Source organism: Pyxicephalus adspersus, chromosome 3 (assembly GCF_032062135.1).
Source record: "Pyxicephalus adspersus chromosome 3, UCB_Pads_2.0, whole genome shotgun sequence".
Taxonomy (NCBI): domain Eukaryota; kingdom Metazoa; phylum Chordata; class Amphibia; order Anura; family Pyxicephalidae; genus Pyxicephalus; species Pyxicephalus adspersus.
In genome coordinates this window covers 65,615,879-65,636,288 of record NC_092860.1, presented here as the reverse complement: position 1 = coordinate 65,636,288, position 20,410 = coordinate 65,615,879, and the positions used below count along the sequence as shown (strand labels likewise).

General features: G+C 36.4%; 1 protein-coding gene across 8 annotated transcripts in view; it reads left to right on the top strand.

Annotated features, from left to right (window-relative positions):
• Positions 1–333: 333 nt before the first annotated feature.
• The window catches only part of TCF3 (transcription factor 3), a 47,772-nt gene continuing 27,695 nt past the window's right edge, over positions 334–20,410 (top strand). For 2 of the 8 annotated variants that reach the window (XM_072404981.1, XM_072404983.1), the window contains exons 1-6: positions 335–594; positions 11,771–11,871; positions 16,808–16,880; positions 19,367–19,440; positions 20,040–20,136; positions 20,263–20,327. In XM_072404981.1, the coding sequence (XP_072261082.1) occupies positions 11,800–11,871; positions 16,808–16,880; positions 19,367–19,440; positions 20,040–20,136; positions 20,263–20,327 (381 nt within the window). In that variant the 5' untranslated portion in view covers positions 335–594; positions 11,771–11,799. Of the gene's footprint in view, positions 595–11,770; positions 11,872–16,807; positions 16,881–19,366; positions 19,441–20,039; positions 20,137–20,262; positions 20,328–20,410 lie in introns of all 8 variants that reach the window. The other 6 variants (XR_011919871.1, XM_072404979.1, XM_072404987.1 and 3 more) reach the window with 5 other exon arrangements.

The window sequence follows — 20,410 nt, the reverse complement described above, 5'->3', positions numbered from 1 at the left end:
AGTTGGTTAGATGCCTAAAGATGTGTATTGTGTACATGTGTATAAAACAAAAAGTAAATGAAACGCCCATATATTTATCGTGTCTTACATTAATAAAGGACGCTTAGGGAAAGTGACTCTTGAATATAGAAAAGGCTGACAGAGGCTGTTGTTCAGGAAAACATTGAACAGAGCAGCCGGGGTATATGTAGCTTCAGTGGTGTGTTTGTAGCAGAAGGACTGGAAATCCAGAAAAGTGTAAAGAGGGGAGGAGGATGGGGGAGGGGTACGCTTTATAGATGGGGGAGGTGTGGATTTCTTCCTTTTTCCCTCCCTCCCCCCTCTTTCTCACTCCCTCTCTCGATACATTGTAGCACTGGAACTAGTTACAGTTGCTGTTTCACAAGCTAGAACACAGACATCTGCACCCCACGGAAGGGGAAAAAAAAAAAAGTCTGGGGGGGTGGCGGCCCAGGAGGGACCCCCGAAAACTGATCAGCTTTAACTCTGCAGCTTTGTTCTTCCTAGTGATATACTCTCACTGCTTCTTCTGGAGAGCTGAATTATTTATTGTGGACTCCATGAAATCCTTCTGGAGGGTGACTTTCTAACCAGGTAAATTGCTAGAATTGCTTTGTTTGTCAGCATGGGAAATGTATGAAATAAGGCCAGGCTTTGTTATATGGTTGTTTCAAGCTTGATTACCTAGTAAGAAAATATTAGAAACCCCTAAACTCCAAACAGCGGGGCCCTACATGAAAAGGCAGTAGTGTTTTATCCTTATTATTATTAGTATTGGTGTGCTTTATGTAACATGGTGTGCTCTGGCTCTCTTTAAATATTACAGTATGTTGTGTTCGTGTCAAACATAAAAAGCCATACAAAGACTATGTAATCCTTCCTTATCTATGTTCTAGTTTTCTAACATACAAGACAAATGGTAAATACATGTTGTTTTCTCATTGGTGTAAGTTCTGTAAGTTAACTGCTCATTTCCTTTTGTGTACATTGAAAGGAAATCCCAAAATAAAAGTTGTGGCTTAAAGTTTTCGGTTGAAGCTTTCAGCCATAATTGCTTTCTTTTCATTTGATGAATAGATTCCTACCATGATGTATGAGTGGAATCCAGGCAAGACTTGGCCATGTTTTTGTGTTGGCCTGAGGAAGCATGGTAGGGGTGTAATGGTGGATGAGAACCTTTTGTCCATAAGGAATTGGTTCTTCCTGTGAGTTTGGCAGGCTCAGTTTGTTGAAGGAGTGGAGGGATAAGAGGGAGGTGGTGGATGTGGAGAGGAGGGGGTGTCTTTCTGTGAGCTACAGAAACATCTGCTATGTGTTAAATGGGTAGGAGTGGGGCTTGAGCATTCATCAGAGGAGAGGAGGAAAAAAAACTTCTGTGAATGATTTAAAAACCTTAACTGAAAAATAATCTTTAAACTGCTCACCTCGTAAATTGCCCAACCTGGCCTAGTAGTGTAAAGAATGCTTTAGGTATAAAAGTGGCTTGTCTTCACTCTAACTTTCATTGAAAATGCACTGCAGTCCTACTTCCTATAATGTCTTATCCTCTGAAAACCATAGAGAAATATTTAGGCCTTCTGAAACCTTGTATTATGAGCCCGTGTGTTTTCAAAATTTGCTTTGTAAAGGCGTACAGAAAATGTTTATGAAACCCCTTATATTATGTTACTGATCAAATCATTTAGGTTTATTTATGTTCATTAGCTCTATCTGCCTTATTGTGGTGACGTTTTTACTAAACACATACACATTGCTGTGCACTGCATTCAATAACTGCTGAAAACAGCACATTGCACACAAAAGTAATGCGTTTTGCAAACGTGCCATGCATTGCAAAAGTGCATTTGGTACCTGTTAACAATAAATGGCAACCCAACGCATAAACGCGTGTGTGTGTATTGCTGCATATTGCGTTGACGCACTACTGGGAACGAGCTTTCAAAGATCAAAGCTCTTTACTCATCAAATCTTTACACTGCATAAAGCCTACATTGTCTATTCATAAATAAACCTTTAACCACAATGTACACCTTCTTCACATTGAATTTAATATTTTTAAAAATATAAATCATAAGTAGACTGTTACAAATTTAGTTATAAATTAGTCTATAAGAAAAAGTGTAAATTTTAAGGAATCTTGGATGAAAACATTTAAAAAATGTGTTTTACTATAATCAGAATGTAGAGTCATTATGATTAATATTGATAAAGGAGTATACCAGAAGTAAATAATGCTAATATATCTTAGAGGTCCATTTATAAATGTTCTAAACAAATTTCTCACAGCACTCATACATTTTTGCTAGTTGGATTAACTAAAAAAAAGGTGATTATGTGTGGGAAAAATATAAATGGGCCGCTTCTGTACATTTATGTCTGCATGGAGGCAGCCATATTTACTCATTACATGGCTTCCTGTTTTGTACCACTATGTTGTGCTTTGCTGCTCCTTTCTACAGTGCAGGAATAAAATGTGCTCATCATATGGTTGTTATCCTAACAACTGTTTGCCAGTCATTGCAGTAGCTCATGGATTCCAACTTCACATGGCTTTTTAAAATCTCTGCATTTACAATACAGTTTTAAATTTCCCGAAAAATATGCAAGTAAACATGTAAATATCTTGGTTAAAAAAAAATTACAAAATGTCATAATTAAAAATACAGTAAATTGTGTTGCCCATGTATACTGTTTGTACAGCTGGTGACCCTTTAAAATTTTTTTCTGTCAATCCTGTGACATAACCTTGGTGCACAGCATGGTCAGTTCAGAGGCCTAACCTTTTTATTATGCAGTTTATCAACAAGGCTAAGTTTCTACTTGCCTTCAGCTTCTAGCTGCACAGTTAAATGTCAGAAAAATGCTGGTAATATCCTCTCCTGCTCATAGATGTCTGCAGATGTGAATGCAGGACACCTGATTGGCTCAGAGTGCTAATCATTTTCTCCCTGTTTGAGTGCTGTTGTATGGGGAATTTCAAGGTAAATTCAGATATTTTTATTTATTGTAATCAAAATATAGTCATTTATAGACAGTAGGCAGATTTTTCCTCTTCCTCTAGTCTTACCTTTTTATAAATTCATACTATTTGCATTAAATATTCATCAGTGGGCAGTTCTGCAAGTTTGGTACCTTTTGCTGGTTCCTAAACTCTAAAAAATCTTATTTTTCTTTCATGCCATATTCAAGAGATCTATTTTCATGTCTTGCCCTGGCAACACAAAATGAAGTGAGAAATCTTTCTACAATGAGGGGAAATCCCCACTTAGCTTTCATAAAATATATATATATAATATATATACTTACACTTATTGATACCGGATCTCTTAAGCTGCGTACACACTTCCAATTTTTATCGTTCAAAATGAACGATGAACGATCGATTGGGCAAAAATCGTTCGTAAAAAAAGTAACCAACAACGCCGACGAACGAGGAAAGTCGTTGGAAATGAACGACCGGATCGGATTGGACGACGATCGTTGACCATCGTTCGTGTGTACGATCGTTCATTGATCGTCCATGGTCTGAGCATGCGTGATGAACGAACGTTCCTGCGGTGCACGTAACTTCCTGTATCGTTCAAACGATCGCATCTATTGTGTGTACAATATCTACGAACGATCGTGTCGTTATCTGTATGTACAGGATCGGTGCTATACGATCGTTCGCAGATATCGTGCAGGATCGTTCGTCGTTCGTTTACCAACGATAATAATTGGAAGTGTGTACGTAGCTTTAGTGCTGACCTGGACAAAAAGTGGGTAAAGTTCATCACCAGGAGAGACATAAACATCAGTAGGATCGCTATAGATCGATGTCTCAAGCAATTGGCTGCACAGTTTAAAAGTATTCTGTGCTTTGATGCTACGATGTGGCTATTGTTGGAGAGTAATTTTACTATTACACTGCAACATTTCTCCAGCAATTGATAAACTTTTGCAAAATGTATTTTGGTTTATTATTGCTGCCTGTCTAGACATTCTTTTGTGCATGACAGATTTTCTTGAGGTCCTATTTACATCTTCTTATTGTGGTAAAACATACAGTTTACTGCACATTACCATGTAAAGCATTGTGGTTCCACTCAGGAGCTGCTGCACTACAGCACATCACAATTTGCATGCTGTGTATTGCAATTTGCTGCGGTATAAAGGGGGGACTAGTGTATTTTTTAATAGGTTAATATATGCTACCAGTCTTTACTTAAATACAAGTTTATTTTTTAAACATCAACACTGTGTAGCACTTTACAAAGTTCATAGTCATGTCACTAACAGTCCCTCAAAGGGGCACACAGTCTCTACAATGTCTTGTGTTAGTGACACACTCTAGAGCCAATAAACCTACATGCATGTTTTTGAGATGCATTTAACACCAGACATGTGATTGGGGGCAGGGGTGCATTAAAGGCCAATAAAGCAGAGCTAAAGGTAAAATTTAAAAAAAATTGTGAACATGCAGGTTCTTTTTTTGCAGAAGGTACAGATGATGTCCCTTCTGCAATAGTGTAAACTTGCCTAACTAATCGCAATTAGCTAAATAACCTCACCTGTCCTTTCTCTGTCACAGGTGCTGCCATCTTTACCCAGTCCTCTTTCAGGTTTAGGAACTTTGTCTATCTTGATTGAACAGACTATAATAATGTAATTCTGATGCATGTGCACAGAAATGTATTTATTTCTGTCAGCCAAGGGTATGCTAGGATATCCAAAATCATACACCAGGATCTACATGTGCAGCTCAGTGTACTTACCAGAAAATAATTGCAAACAGGCAGTTAAGTGTTTTTTTGCACGAGGAACCTCTTAATAATCTTAAAATTAATTTTCTTTTTTTACATTCATTGTCAGTTACTTGAGAGATCAGCTCTTCAGTTTAGCATGGACTTGAATGCTAGAATTATGGTGGTAGAATTGATCTTTCTCCTCAGGTTTGTTTGACAATGCCCAGCTGATACTATGCAGGTTCAGACAAGCATTTACATTTCTAATAAAGATTTCTACTAAGGTAGTGGTCATATGCATTGTGGCTTTAAAGAGGAACTAAATCCAAAAGTGCCTAAAACAAAAAAAATACACTTACCTTCCATCCCGCAGGGCAGTCCACTCCATCCAGAGGTCGGGTCCCACGTCGTCCCGGCATCCCTCCACAAAAAGGCTCCTTCTGCGCATGCCCGAGGTGCTCGGGCATGGGCAGAAGTAACACCCAGGAGGCTTTGTGCTCAAATTCATTTAGGATTAGGGGGCGGTGCTGCACTTATTTATATATATATATATATATATATATATATATATATATATATATATATATGTCCTTTTATGTAAAGTTACATTTCTTACGTACGCTTTAATGATTTCTTTTTAGTTGAGCCTCTTAAGTGACACCTAAACCTGTCGATGTAAATGAAGGGAAAGTCCCCAGATGGGATAAGTAGGGGCATTACCACTGATTACTATGTGATACATAATTGAAATTTGTTTACCATCCAAGTCATCGGGCCCTTCTCTATTGCCAAAGCTTTGGCTACTTGCAACCTAAGCAAATAGTAAAAAAATATTCTTTTAAGGAACTTTTGTTTGATGCTGCAGTCCCTAAAGTGGGCATAGAAGTCTGTTATGCATTTGCATAATATATCCTGAGGACCATTGTGGGGACAACTTCTAAATGTTTCCCTGACTGAGAAATTGCTTGGGAAACTCCATGAACCTGGAAGGAGAAAGAGCAAAGAGGGAGTCTGAATTCAGACAACCAGCACATGCAGAGCTCTGTTGTTGGTTTTAAAATTGAATATTTATCATGAGTATTATTAAGAATATTTTCTTGAGGTGTTTCAGCAGTTAGGCTTAACATGCAATCAGGTGGTTTTCCAGTCCCTTTTGGCAATGTTCTGATTTAGGAATATGTATCTGTGATCCTGTATAGATGGTATAAAACACACAAACTAGTGTTTACTTTCTGTATCTCTCCCTCTTGGTGAATGAACCTGATAAATAATAGGCTAGAGTTGTGCTGAATGAGGAAAGGTCAGGGTTATATACACCACACCAACTCAGGAGTAGGAGACCACCTAGTAAAAAGCATAATGCAGTTTGCTGTGACAATCTGTGGCTTTTGCTAGTATTAACTCCAATTAAACCCCAGCAAAAATGGCAGGTAATGAGACTTGTTAGGGGCACAAGTAGTGAATGTTGAGCTAGATTTCATTGTTAGCATTCATAAGTTGTGAATAATAGAATGAATTGTAGAACTCTGATTATACCAGAGTGGACATTCTGATTTTAGGATAGTTGCATTGTTTGCTGGACAACACTGTGGCTACACTTACTTGCCCTATAATTTTGTGCTAAAATTTTGCATGCAGCCACGAATTCCTTTTTGCTTTGTTATATCGCTAATATCCCAGTTGTCTGTAATTATGTTTTCTCCTGTTGGCTGATGTCACCAATCTGCGGATGTTTGGAAAAAATTTTGGTTATGAGAATATTTAATTTACAAAAAGTTTTATTGAATTTCCAGGTATACAAGTACAATAATGTACCAGATACTGAAACAGGACAACAAGGGAGGTAATGCAACATGCTCTTATATACAGAAGAAAAAGCACTACCAAACAGGGGAATAAAACACTATAAAATGTAAACCACAAAAAACTATAAAATGTAAGGTTATGAGAGTATTTTTGACTTATTAGCAACTCTTATGAAGATAGGTTGTGCCTCACAAAAACATCACACGGAAAAAAAACTATTATTTTGAAACCATAATTCACGTTACAAAAACTGCAGGTGTCTTACAACAGAACTAAAGTTACTATAAAAAAAAATGGTGTTGCATCTAATTGACCCTCTCACTGGCCGTATTGGAGTTGAAAGCTATAAGACATGAAATGGCTATAATGTAGTATGCAAACACATTTAATCCATGAAGCAGGTATTCTCAACGTTTTAGTATTACACTGATAAACAAGCTGCAGCAAGCAATACAATTTGAGCACCTTGTGGTACACACTTTCAGGTGTTTTAAGTAGTTGTAAAGGCAAAGCTCCCCAAATAATGCTGTGTCACTCATAGCATCACTATCCTTTTGTAAGGTAATCAGAATTGCTAAATTCCTTTTATGTACCTTTTGAGCACCAAAATGTGACCACCAAATCCCTGCATTGTATAGGTAGAACTTCCATGTATTGCTTTCTGGTTCACTTTTGGATTTTGCCACACATCATTTTCCAAATGAGGGTGTTAACCAGTGTCTAAGACTATTTATTAGGTGGGTCACCAAGATTCAAAAAGAAAGCCCAATCCCAGATTAGAATACAATAGGATTCAGAACCAGAAACTTCAAAGACCCTGGGATATTAAAGGGCAATATCATAACAATTTTTTTTTTTTTAAAAAGAAGTATTTTACTTAGACATAGAAAAATAGCACATCCATAGTACAACTATACTGCAAGATAAGGGAATAAGTAGGTCTCATGAACATGCTGGAATATGGATTTTGCATGTCCATGAGTTATTTATAATCTGAATAGTTCATATCTGGCAGTGGTTTGTAAACACTCGCGTGATGGGGCAGGGGAAGTTTGTTTAAAGATTATATTAAACAAGGCAAATTCTCAAAGCAGTTATATGGATAATATTTAGTAGATATTACCTTTTTAAAAATGCACTTCATACTTTAAAATAAAGTATGAATGTAATGAAATGTGGTTGCCTGGATCTGTGCACATAATTCTACTACCAAGACTGCTCATGCCTTATAGTTTATAGTTACCACCACCTAACTTTCCTGTGACTACAAGCCCAGTCCCTCCTAAGATTTTATTATTGCTTTAACTATAATGCAGGGATTCTGGGAAATGCAATTTGCCATCTATTGTTCCTCTTAATCTGAATGTCGCATGGTCACATCTTATTGTAGCTCAGATGGGATGAATCCAGAGAGAAGAAAGGGCGGTTTTGCACTTTTTACTTGCACAAGTGTTCTTTCGCCCCTTCAATGCCAAATACCAGGGAAAGTTTCCATAAATGTCTGGATAATAAACATGAAACAAATCTTTATTTCTCCCCCTTTTTTTAATTACGTGTAATTTTTGAAAGAATGTATTGTGTTATGTTAGCCTCCTTGTTTATCCTTTATCAAAGTCGTCAGCAGGCAGGTGCAGGGGAAGCTGGCATTTTGACACATAATGACAGGGATCAGGCACATAACTATGTTTTATTGCAGAAGGGACATCACCTGGCCCTTTCTGTAAAAAAAGATCTGTCTAATTGCTCATTTTCAAAGCAGAACTTTAGTTTTAAGAGCCATGCTACATGTATATAGATACAGATGAGTATAGCCAGAGTATAATCAAAAGTCAATATATTGAAGTAAGAGGGTCAACAAGGAAACTAAAGGTGCGTACACACTTCCAATTTTTATCGTTCCAATCGAACGACGAACGATCGATTGGGCAAAAAATCGTTCGTAAAAAAGTAACCAACGACGCCGACGAACGAGGAAAATTGTTGGAAACGAACGACCGGACCAGCGGATCGGATTGGGCGACGATCGTTGAACATCGTTCGTGTGTACGGTCGTTCGTTGATCGTCCATGGGCTGAGCATGCGTGATGAACGAACGTCCGTTCACTTTCCTGTCGTGCACATAGTTCCTCTATCGCTTAAACGATCGTATCTATTGTGTGTACAATATCTACGAACGATCGTGTCGTTACCTCTATATGCAGGATCGGTGCTATACGATCGTTCATATATATCGTGCAGGAACGTTCGTCGTTCGTTTTCCGACGATAATAATTGGAAGTGTGTACGTAGCTTAACATTCACAAAATGGCATGTCTGGAAAGTCAAGTGCCTAAAGGTTTTTTCACAGGCATTTATTACTCACAGTTCTACAAAGTCACTAAAAAGGGTAGTAGCATAAAATACATTTAATTTTTGTCAGATTGTCTATAGTCACTAGTATAATTTGGCCCAAAGGTCCCATGACCTTCTCCCTGTAATTTGTATCACAGGAGCCTCTGTGAGCATTGTCTCTTTGATACATAACATTTCTTGTTGAAATGACTGATGGGTGAGGGTGATGTGTGATAACCTTGCTTATATGGCAAATCTATCCCAGCCTTACAATAATTCACACTTGTAATATCCATCTTTAAAATTGCCCTCAGAGTAATGGAAAAATTTGAAAAAAAATAGTAATGAGAAAAACACTTGTTAAAACTATAATGCAGTTAAATAAGAAATACAGTTAACATCTGCAATATAATGGTTTGGGAAATTCATTTTTTTGTTTTGCATTGCAGCAATGACAGCTGGAAACTGATTTCTATGGGCATCTACTTGTGGACACACATGCCATAATTGTGTATGTTTGTTTGATGGAGGATTTTAAAAAAGCTATGTGACAATGATAAAGCACATTACATGGTAGAATGTAAAATTAACTGGGTTTGGTTGGTGTTTTTGCAGAGATGTAACTGTAGTGCAGTACAGAAGAGGTGTCACAGTGTATTTATCTTTGTTTATTGTGGGGGTCTCTGTTTGACTGATTATTTGCATTTGAGATGGATATTTATGAGCACCTTGCATTGGCAACCAAATGTATTACAATATATGTGGAGCTTGCAGTGACAAAAGCAAATGTGATATTCATATGTACCAATTTCCCTCTAAATATTACCAAAAACAAAGACTTTTTGTCAGCTTTAACCTCATCACCTGCAAAAAGTAACTGTTGGACAATTAAGGTCCCTCAAAACTCAAACCTAACCTATAATCCCATCAAGATATCAAGATTTTTCCTAATTTTTTATCTTAGTATAACCTTATTCTGACCTTTTAAACATAAAGTAAAATGTAAAGTGATGTTTTTTATTCTGTTACTATATCAAAAACATTTTTTTGAAAATAATTAATACAGGGTGCAGTCATGATATGATTCCTGTGGGGTGTACTCTTTTTGTAGTATGATTAAGGGAGCTATTGGACAGTAGACCGGCTTCTTTTTAGCAAAAGAGATAAAGAAAGCCTAAAATTTAGAACGCTTCATCTGCAGTTTTATTTTTAGGCAATATTTGATTTTTTACATAGAACAAAATTTTAGACCTTTACATGAGATACAAAAAATGTACAATGTACAAACTGCTTGCCCTAAATTTACTCCTTGCACTGAATTCTTTGCACTAGGAAGACAAGACCAAAAATGCCAGTGTTCTGAGCACCCAATGAGCCCTGATTTAGTTTAACAAAGTATATGAAAACTGGTCATCTTAGCATGCCAGTTGAACAGCATATATACAGGTTTTCACTGTTTTTCGTCAATGCAGTTTATACATTTATTTTTAGGGGTCTGGGATTTTATCTGCATTTTCTATCTTTTTTTGTGGTCTTTTTTTGCTAGAAACTAGAGCTCTTACAATCCAATATTATATTTCTATATGTAGAACATATTTATTCCCATTACCATAATCACTGTGGAAACGAGCAAATTTTTTAAACCTAATTTTGACAAGTTTCAGTAAAAATAGCATAATGACAAACTTTTGCAAAATGCTAATTTTTGGGTTGCATTTTTTGATGGTGGCATTCATTTTGTTAATTTTAATGAGAATTCTTTGAGTGTTGGAGTGTAATGGTCATTTTCAATTGATATATTCATCTTTTACTGTGCAGTCACTACACCCCCACCCCCTTCCCTTCCTAGCATTGAAACTTGTTATGGTTAGGTAGGGGGTCCATTTGCCATTTGTATTCTTTGTACGGTCATGGCCTCTCACATCCCTACTTTTCACAGCTGTGCTGTTCTTCTGGTTACTTTATGATCATGGAGGTTGTCAGTGAAGCAAAGGTCCTAGACATAGGCCCAATTTGCAGTAAATTCTTCTTTTCCTTGAGATTATGCTATTGAGACTAATATAGCAGAGCACATGCTTGGCAAACTGGTCAATTTTATGCTGCTGTTCAGGTTTGCTGAGCCAGTAATCTATGAAGTTCATGGGCTAGGATTTGGCTGCTTCAGGTTTAATAAGCTTCAACTATATGGAGACCTTATCAAACCTGCATATTTGCATTATGGCACACTTCTTGGCAAAAATATCCCCACCAGCACTGAGATGTCCCTCATTTTTTGTAACTGGCATGACATCTTCACCCAGTCTTTTGACAAATATAGAATATTTGGCCTCTTCAGGTCTCTATGTCTTAATCCTTGTGTATGCACACTTGAGCCAGCTAATTTCAAACTACACTTACATGCTCAACTAGGGTACAGAAAAACAGGGGGAAAAAATGCTGACAGGCTGGGGAAAGCTGTTAACATGAGGGACTTCATAGTCCTGCATGTCAGCATTTTTATTTTTTTTGCTAAGCTGGCTTTACTTTTGAATTTTTTTTACCTCTTTCTGCAGTCATTTATTGTTGTCAAAGACCCCATCATATAACGCATGGTATCAAAACTCTGGAGTCTCTGATTTTAACTGCAAGGCCTTCACCTGGTGTTACTTGTATAATGACTGTTTTTGTCTATAAGTCAAGCCCTGAAGTTTTGTTTTTTGTTTTTGCTGTACCGAATTTAACACTATTTCCTAAAAAATTAAGCAGGTAAAAAATGGGCATTGACAACATAAAAGTTAAAAACCCCCCTTTACTCATGCACGCTACCACCGATCTCAAGAATATATAAAAACTGTATTTTCTAGTCATATTTGAATCTTTCATCTGCTTTTTTTAATTGGTGTGTTTTTACAATTTTCTCTTGACTTTAGGATATCATACTTTTAAATTTGGGAGAAGTATGAATCCACAACAGAGAATGGCAGCAGTGGGCACTGACAAAGAATTAAGCGATCTTCTGGATTTTAGCATGGTAAGCAGAATGGTTTTGTTTTAAATGCTGCATGTTACAAAGCAAAAATATTTTGTATTACCACAGCCTCAGGGTATAATAAATGTCAAATAAACTGTGGGTGAAAGCTTTAGCTCCCCAGACTGCATTTGAAAACCTTTTTATAGGTTTCAAGAAAGGTGTTCAAAGCTGGGATGAAATGTTACTATAAATTTAGCAGACTAGCCTGTATTGGCTGATGGCCATTTGTGGTGTTTTAGGATTTCTCATGTGTGTTTGCTGTACTTGATAACCAATGTTAATTGCAGGCCAGCTTAGTACAGGATACATGGCCACACAACAAATAGTACATACTGTGGATTAATTTTATGTGCATGTTGGCAAGCGCTTGACGATTGCATCACTGTGTACTGTGATCGTATTTGACACCAGTGCTGTTTTGTTCTTTAATAAAGGTGGGGCAAATATGCCAGAGGTGTAGAGGACACAACTGCCAATGGATCCGCAAAACTAGTTGGGTGTGAGGTTTCTGTTCCTTCTGGCTTTCCATAGGGAAACTGCAATAAGTAAAGCTGCAATTCACAAACAGTCAATTGAACAAAATATCCTCAGGTTTTATCTATTAAGATGTAGTTTGTGCTGATTTCAAACTTTTTTATATTGTAGTCTGGGAAGTCTGGTGGAACTAATAAACTTGCATATGATAGGGCACATGAAACTTGCAAACAAAAGGGCTTATAAACTTTTTCAGGGACTGAAGAAAAGTAAAATAAATATGACTGCATTTGACTGACAAATTAATGAAGCACACACACACACACACACACACACACATCAACCCTCATGAACTATTTAAACATCAAAATTCTTGCACCAGAAATGGTCAGATAAGGAGATGGAGGACTATAGGTATAGTATCGAGGTTAGTTACCAAGGATTTACATAAACTATACAACTTTTTTTCTGCAAAAACTAATACAAAATAAGTGACAAAATAAAAAATATTTTTTAGATAGGCTTGTAAAATTTAATATAAGACTATATATAATTTTGCATTTTTCCAAATATGAATTTAAGCAGTTCAGTAAGAACATAGGCAAGTTTGTGCAGCAATTAAAATGTGTTTTGCCCAAAAGTCTGTGCTAATTTGCCTTACATCAAAGTCATCTCCATCACCATGTGTCCTGAACATTCTCACATCCCATTTGTCATGTTTTGTGAAAAAGGTGCTAGCAGTTCCATCCTTTTTGGGAAAACTAAGCTTCTCACTTCCTGAGAATCATTAATGAGATGGGTTTTTATTCCAGTGTTAATGAACTCTTACCAAGCAAGTGAAAGGGAAATTGCGTGTCTCCACCTCTTTTTCACAACCCCTTTGACCTGTAGTAGGAAGTGGACAAATCCATTGTAGTGAGAGAATTGTTGACTTGTCATATATTGTGGAGTTTGTGTACAGAATAAACTATGTCTTTCTTTATGTTCTTATGATGCAAGATTATTAGGATGACAAGTTTTGGATTCTTTATAATGTATTATGTAGGACAAGAGGTTTACAGAAAATACCTTAAAAGAAAGAATGGTTTGTTTAAATTTTAACTTGCTCTTGGTTGCAAGGGCACAACATTTTTGTTTTTGGTAAATCATCTGGTATTTTCTGTAGTTGCTGAAAATGTTGACAATCCTACAATGTTACTTAAAAAAGGAAACCAATGTGGACTCCACCCCTTTGTTTTTGTGTTGCAAATTCCATTTATGGTAATATGGTTTGTTGCAGCTAATGGAACTAGAATCTTATGTTGATATTAGTTTCCCTGAATGGTGGTTTCCTTTACACAGAAGTACTTTTAAGGGTGAACCTACCAAATGAAATATATATATATTTATTTGGTACAGGTACAAGGAGCACCTAAAAAAATAAACCCCTTTTTAAAAAAGGCAGGGAGTGAGTTTTTTTTTTTTTTTTACTTTCAAAAAAGACGTACCTGTGTGATATTCAGCCCACATTTTTTTCTGTCCAGTTAAATCTGATCTAGCATTGGTTTATTGAAACTGCATTTTGCATTTCGACATTTCTAGAGTAGTGTTCTCACCCTATAACAGAAAGTGGTTTTGGACAAAAAAAAAACTCCAATTCTCTTTTCCATAACATAACCATAAACTGTGAGCAAAGCTGACCTGTGCTGCCTGCCATTATTAGCTCACAAGATTTTTAGCAGCATTAATAAGCATATTTTTACATTTTTCATGGGTTAAAAGTTGCTTTCGGTGGTATAGTTAAAAGACTAAACAAGCGCCAACCAGAGACATTTATTTTTAGTAATTGCATGCACTTTAAATTTTACATTGTTATTGGTTATTTTCTGTGGGCAAAGTTGTGCCCCACTTAAGCAATTTGAAAACCCCAGGGATGGATAAAAATGCCTTTATTATGATGGCAGTATCATGTCAAGTAGTTTATCAGAAAATTCTTTATACCTTTCAGAAAACACAAAAAGACATCATAACTCACAATGGAAACCCAACCGAATATGACCCAAACAACTTACTCTGTTATGCTGGAGTGTGCAATATGTCCCTAGCTTAGAATCCTTTTTGTTTAGCATGGTCCTATTAGGATGACATGTGGCCAGCACGATCTTGACAAAATGCGTAAACTCTTGTTCATAGGAGTGTTTCATGTATTTAGTGGGACACCCTCTCAGGACTGTTAGTATTTAACCATATGTCTAGTGCAGTGATTCATTTTCCTGCCTACGCTAGGAGAGGGACCCCGTGGCCCAGCACAGTGATCCGAGCTTACCATGTACCTGCTCAGCATGTCCCAGTAAAATGTCTTTTGAGTTCAAATTGTCCCTGACAAAAACATTTGTGCAGTCAAAATGTCCATGATTGAATACTTAGCTTAAACATGTCCCTGTTCCATGTGCTAACTATGTTCTTGTCAGTGTTTCTAGGAGGAATCTCCGCAGGGGTATGGGGCATTTACGCTCCCTCATATGGTGCTACTAAATAATATTGCATATAAATTGCAATATGCAGAAAAAAATTACTTTTACTTCTGTTGGGTATCAGATGTAGCTTTTTTGGCATTAACAGTCTATTCCTTCAGGAGGACCATAACTTAGAACCATATCTTATTTTGTAGTTCTTTGAGGTAAATGTTCGTTGAAATTTCTTATGAATGAATCTGTGCCCCTGCTTATAAATGTAATATTGCAATTTCCTAGTCCTTAGATGTAGTGTCTGCATTAGTTTTTCATTTTTATTATCCTTCTTTGTTTTCACGTTATATACTAAAATAATATATTCTGTAATTCGTGTCTGTGTCTGGATGGCTACAACTACTCCCTACATTATACCTGTGAAGAAAGTCATGGTTGTCACACAGACTGAACATGGATATATATATAAGTACATTATTAGATACATTGCATAGGGTATGGGGAGATTAGTATTAATTACTATATTGCAGCAACAAAATAACCAAAGCCAAATAACCAAACCTAAACCATGAATGCAATTCAATAAAAGTCCCCAATATAGTTCTTATCTGCAACCACAACACAAAAACTACTTTGTCACACCTAGTGTAACCCTGGTTGAACGAAAACAAAGGTCATTGAAGCCTAGATGCCCAAAACAAATACTACAGACTCTATACGCATCAGGTAACTTGACTGTTTTTTCAGGACATACAAGTCATATTTGCTTGTTGGCTGTTTTAATATAAAGATAATAAACATACTGTTCCTGTTTGCATGTAATCATCATGATTGAACACTAAACTAAATTTGATTTCCAATCACTAAAGAAAGACTGAACCTTTCGTTTTTCACAATGGGGTTTGAGAACAAGAAGTTCATTGCTGCTTTGTTTTAATTATCACCCAAAAAATTAATGTTTTCCTTGGCAGAGGGCATTATACCTGTAAATTCTTAAATGCCAGAATGTATACATTAAATTGGTATTTTATTGCATAACCTCATATTCTTTTATGGTGTCCAAAGCAAACAATCTTTTATAGTGTCCAAAGCAAAAGATCATGCTGGAATCGGGTTTTGGAAATTTCAATAATTAAAAATATGCTAAATAGATTTGTATTTCACCTTCATAACTTATATAAAAAAATATATATATATAAAAGAGAATTAGTGGGGCTACACCTCCATGCATACCAGAAAAAGAAGCAAGATTTTACGTCTTAGGCAGGGTCTTTGATGCATTGTTTCCACAGTCAAGCACCTTTTATTCACAGATTTCCACCGCAGGGAGTTCTATGTACACACCATGTCCCTAGAAGTGTGCTTCTAGTGCTCATCATGTCCTTAGTAGAGACTTCTTGTCAAAGGTCTCATTGCATTTAGCATGCTTTTTGCAGGAGGCCGAATGGTGCTGATCACATTGTTGGGAGAGTGTTTAATGTAGTTTACGTGTCTGTTAATCCCTGTTTAGTGTCAGTCTGTGCTGGGCATGCTCCATCCCCTTGAAATTTTTTTGAAGAATGGATCTAAACAGTGTTCAGCACTATATTAAATGTTGAAACCTTAGTCATATAGAAGGTAATAATACCTATGAAAAGTCAAAAAGTACTGTAAATGAGGACTTGTGTTGGTCCTGCCTTTTATTCAACCTCTTGGGTTGAATATTTGTTTCTAAAGTAGCCCTCAATAAAGTGGAATTTACATTTTCGTAGATGTTGTGTGTTCTACTTTATGTGTACTTTGTTTTGAACTGGTAGGGCCCCGATGATTGTGGTATCACGAATCTCATTTTCTAGTGAGAATACCTCGATAACTACAAATGCAGGTATCTACCAGGGATTATTGCAAGGAGATGTGTGGGTAAATTTTATGGAATGTAGCAGGTCGTGGACGCAGTATGTAAGTGAAAATAATATTTTAAATCTGTAATGTGGATTATATGCTCAAGAGCCATGTTGTTCATATTTATTTTCCAGATGTTCCCTTTGCCTGTGAATAATGGAAAGAGCAGACCAACAACACTTGCCAGCACTCAGTTTGGTGGATCAGGTAAATCTAAATATTTTACATACATTGCTGTTTAAGTCTCATAGGTGAAAAGGCAGGAGATTATATCGGTGAATACCAAATTCATTTTAAAGAACTTGGGTAACCAAAAAAAAAATGAATAATATAACACTTGTTGTTTTGTTTTTTTTTCTTAAAAAAAAAACTAAACAAAAAACATATGCATTTAATATGAAGCCATTTTTTTTACCAAGCATTCACATCCTCTTTTATTTCTGTACTGCTTTTTATGACCATTTTTCTCCTTTGGGCTTCAGAAAGACTCTGGCAAGTATATTATGAGCTATCATTTCCTGTACCGTGTCCTCTGTGGTAATCGTGTGGCCCACCAAGTCGAATGTTTTGTATTTATGAACAGGCTGACTATATTGTACACAACTTTATATTTTTTGTATTTCTACCTGTTTCTAAATATATGGTTTGTTGGCAACCTAGGTTTGAAAAAAATAGTGTTCTGTATTACCTTCTGTGAATATCCTATTAATTGTATCTTCAATCAGCTGCCACTCTGTATTATATAATAAAGTAATATTTATATCAAAGTGTAAATGTGGATTTTATATCAATAATACTTTGAGGTACTCATTTGAGCAAAATATTGCTGAAATTAATTTACATTTTCCCCTTCTGAAATGCAAAAATATATTGTGATTTTTTTTTTTTTATATAAAGCATTTGTTGTCTAACTGTTAAGCTCTATTGTGCTGGATAGGTTATGGCAGGCTACATCTTGTGTGGAAGTAAGTTTTGTAAGCAGGTGCAGCAGTTAACTATTCTTGGACCCTGCAGATACTACAAGCAAATACCTGGGAAAAAAGAGAAAAAATGAACCGATTTGTTACAATGATAACCATTGTTTAGGGAGCCACTAAAAATGGTTAACTATACTTCTACCACTTGTTAACAACTGTAATGTTAGTAATGTATCTAATATAATAATGTTAATTACTTTAAGGAAGGGGTGTGGTGTTGCTTTTAAGAGTTAGAGCTCCACTGAAAATATAAAGGTTTAGTTTACTGATATAACTGTATATATTAGATTTCTGTTTCAAAGCTGAACTGGGCTGTAGGTCAGTTACACTTTTTAAGTTTTGTTTCACAGCCAGTGATAATTTAGTGAAGAGATAAGCAGCACTGAACTCATCTGCTCCCGCCTCCTCCTAAAAACATGCATCAACATTGCAATACAGCACATCTGATTAGCTCTTTCTTTCTCTCCCAGTCTTTTTTGTGCATTACAGGGACTGCAAAGGTCTGATACCAAGTCAAATGCAAGTACTTACACTGCTTGCATTTAAAATGAGTTGCAGTACTTTTTCAATATTCCTAATATTCAACCTCCATATATTTAATGTAAAGGTAACCTGTCATAAATATCAAAGTACAGTCATGCCATTCTCTACTAAATGGATTATTTACCACCTCCACATTTTTAAATAGTATCTTGTGCATTGTGCATGTGGGAGAGCACTGACTGAAATGGCTAAAGTCCCTATTTGCATATTTTTAGTGCACCATGCTTAGGAAGCCGCTAAGGCATTGTTAAGAGACAAGTTTGTAATCTCCTATGACCTATTTATTTTACAGTAAGATTTGGAGGGATCAAAAGAGTTTGTAAGGAGGGTGTCTGTTTCCAGTCCCGGCAATCTGCACTAACCAAAGAAGTGATAGCTGTTGGAATCGTGAAACTTTCCCAACTTAAGAAATCTCTGTAATGATTTCCCTTTCCATGAAGAAAAAGGGATTGAGTCCGTTGGGTTGTTGCACATGTACCACACACACATTGCATGGTGTCTTGTGATTTGGCAGTGCAGTCACAGACAAGCATATGTCTCACCGCCTGTCGTAGACAGGGAGGTTACTGATCACCATCACCATTCTATCTATGGCTAGTTTTATTATACAGTTATACATAGTACCTGACAGCCCTTTGTATTTCAGGTGTATCTCTAAATGTATTTTTACGTGTCTATCTGCTAAGGTCTTTAGCTTTGTTTTTTTCCTTCTCCTCCCTCCTATTGTAAGACACAATTCATCAAGGGAGTTTGATGAATATTTATGACCTGCAGAAATTAATATGCATAATTATGTAAATTATATAACAGTTAAGCAACCAGATCTCTAGAGTGGCAGAAAAAGGCAGCAGTAGTGCTAGCACAATGGAACCAATAATTAGAAGGTATCATTTTGGCTCTATTTTGTTGCTTATTGAAGCAGCACAAAATTGTTATATGATGTAGGTCTGTGTACAAATACACTGTGTGTTGTTGTACAATAATGGAATTTGGCAAGATAGCTGTGGTAAAGCAGCACTTATTTTAAAATCTACTGAATATTGTTTTATAACTCCAGTTTATGAGCCCGATTATAGCCTGGTGTTTGTATGGAATTTTCCGAGTATTACTAGTTTAGACTAATCAATTGATGCATGTATCTGTACATGGTGTGATTTATTTATTTATTTTTAGGTATGGAAGAAAGACCTGGATCTGCAGCCTGGGGAACTGGTGATCACAATGGATCTTCTTTTGATCAAGGAAGAGTGAGTTAAAAATATAAATTTGATAACCCAGGAAAAATATGAATTGTTAACTTAGCAAAGGGTTTGTAATTCTGCATAGCCAGTCCTAAACACCTGTGCCATTAAACAATTCTGCATTTAAGCAATATCACCAGTTTAGGAACACAAATCTGCTGATGGATCATGTAGAAACAGCCTAAACTAATTTATTTATACAGTTGATGTCTATCAGTCACGATCTGTATTTTAGAGCTTGCAATAGAACATCCCTATCTTTTTCATTGTCGCATATCATTACCATGGTCTATGGCCAAGGAAACCCATGAGCATTTCAATATGTAGACCATGTCCTAACCACGATTTCAACAAAAGTTGTTAGTGTTGCAAGACAAGAGTGCCAGCCACCGTGACACCCACTTATGAAGTTGTCCTGTTCTCTCTTCATGTAGACATGTTCACAGATACATGGTTGACGGCATGGTTCAAGGCCACAATAAATAGCTTAGTGTTAGGATCCTTCTCTCAGTATGTGCAGAGATTTACAGGGTGATAATATTTTTTTATAGGCGTATGGAAAGTATTTAATTTTTTCTTCTTCTTTTGATCTACTTTTATTTCAGAGTTATGGTGATTCCTCCCATTATGGTGAGCCCAGAGATCTTCCATCTCATGAAGGCAGTTTGTCATCGACTCCTTTTCTAACAACTGGACTTGTAGGTAAGACTTGCATAGATTGTGAAAAATCCTTCTATGCATAATGAATAAAGAAGCAATAAAAATTGGTATATCTGATTCTTTATCTACCAAAAATGTAAATTGTGGCTTCTGGGTTTTTCATTTTAGGGAAGAATGAGCGGCCGCCATACTCTGCATTTGGACGAGATTCTGCAATGCCTGCGATTAACCAGGTACTGTGTGTGTATTATAATGTATATGTGTGTGTGTGTGTGTGTGTGTGTGTGTGTGTGTGTATATATATGTGTGTGTGTGT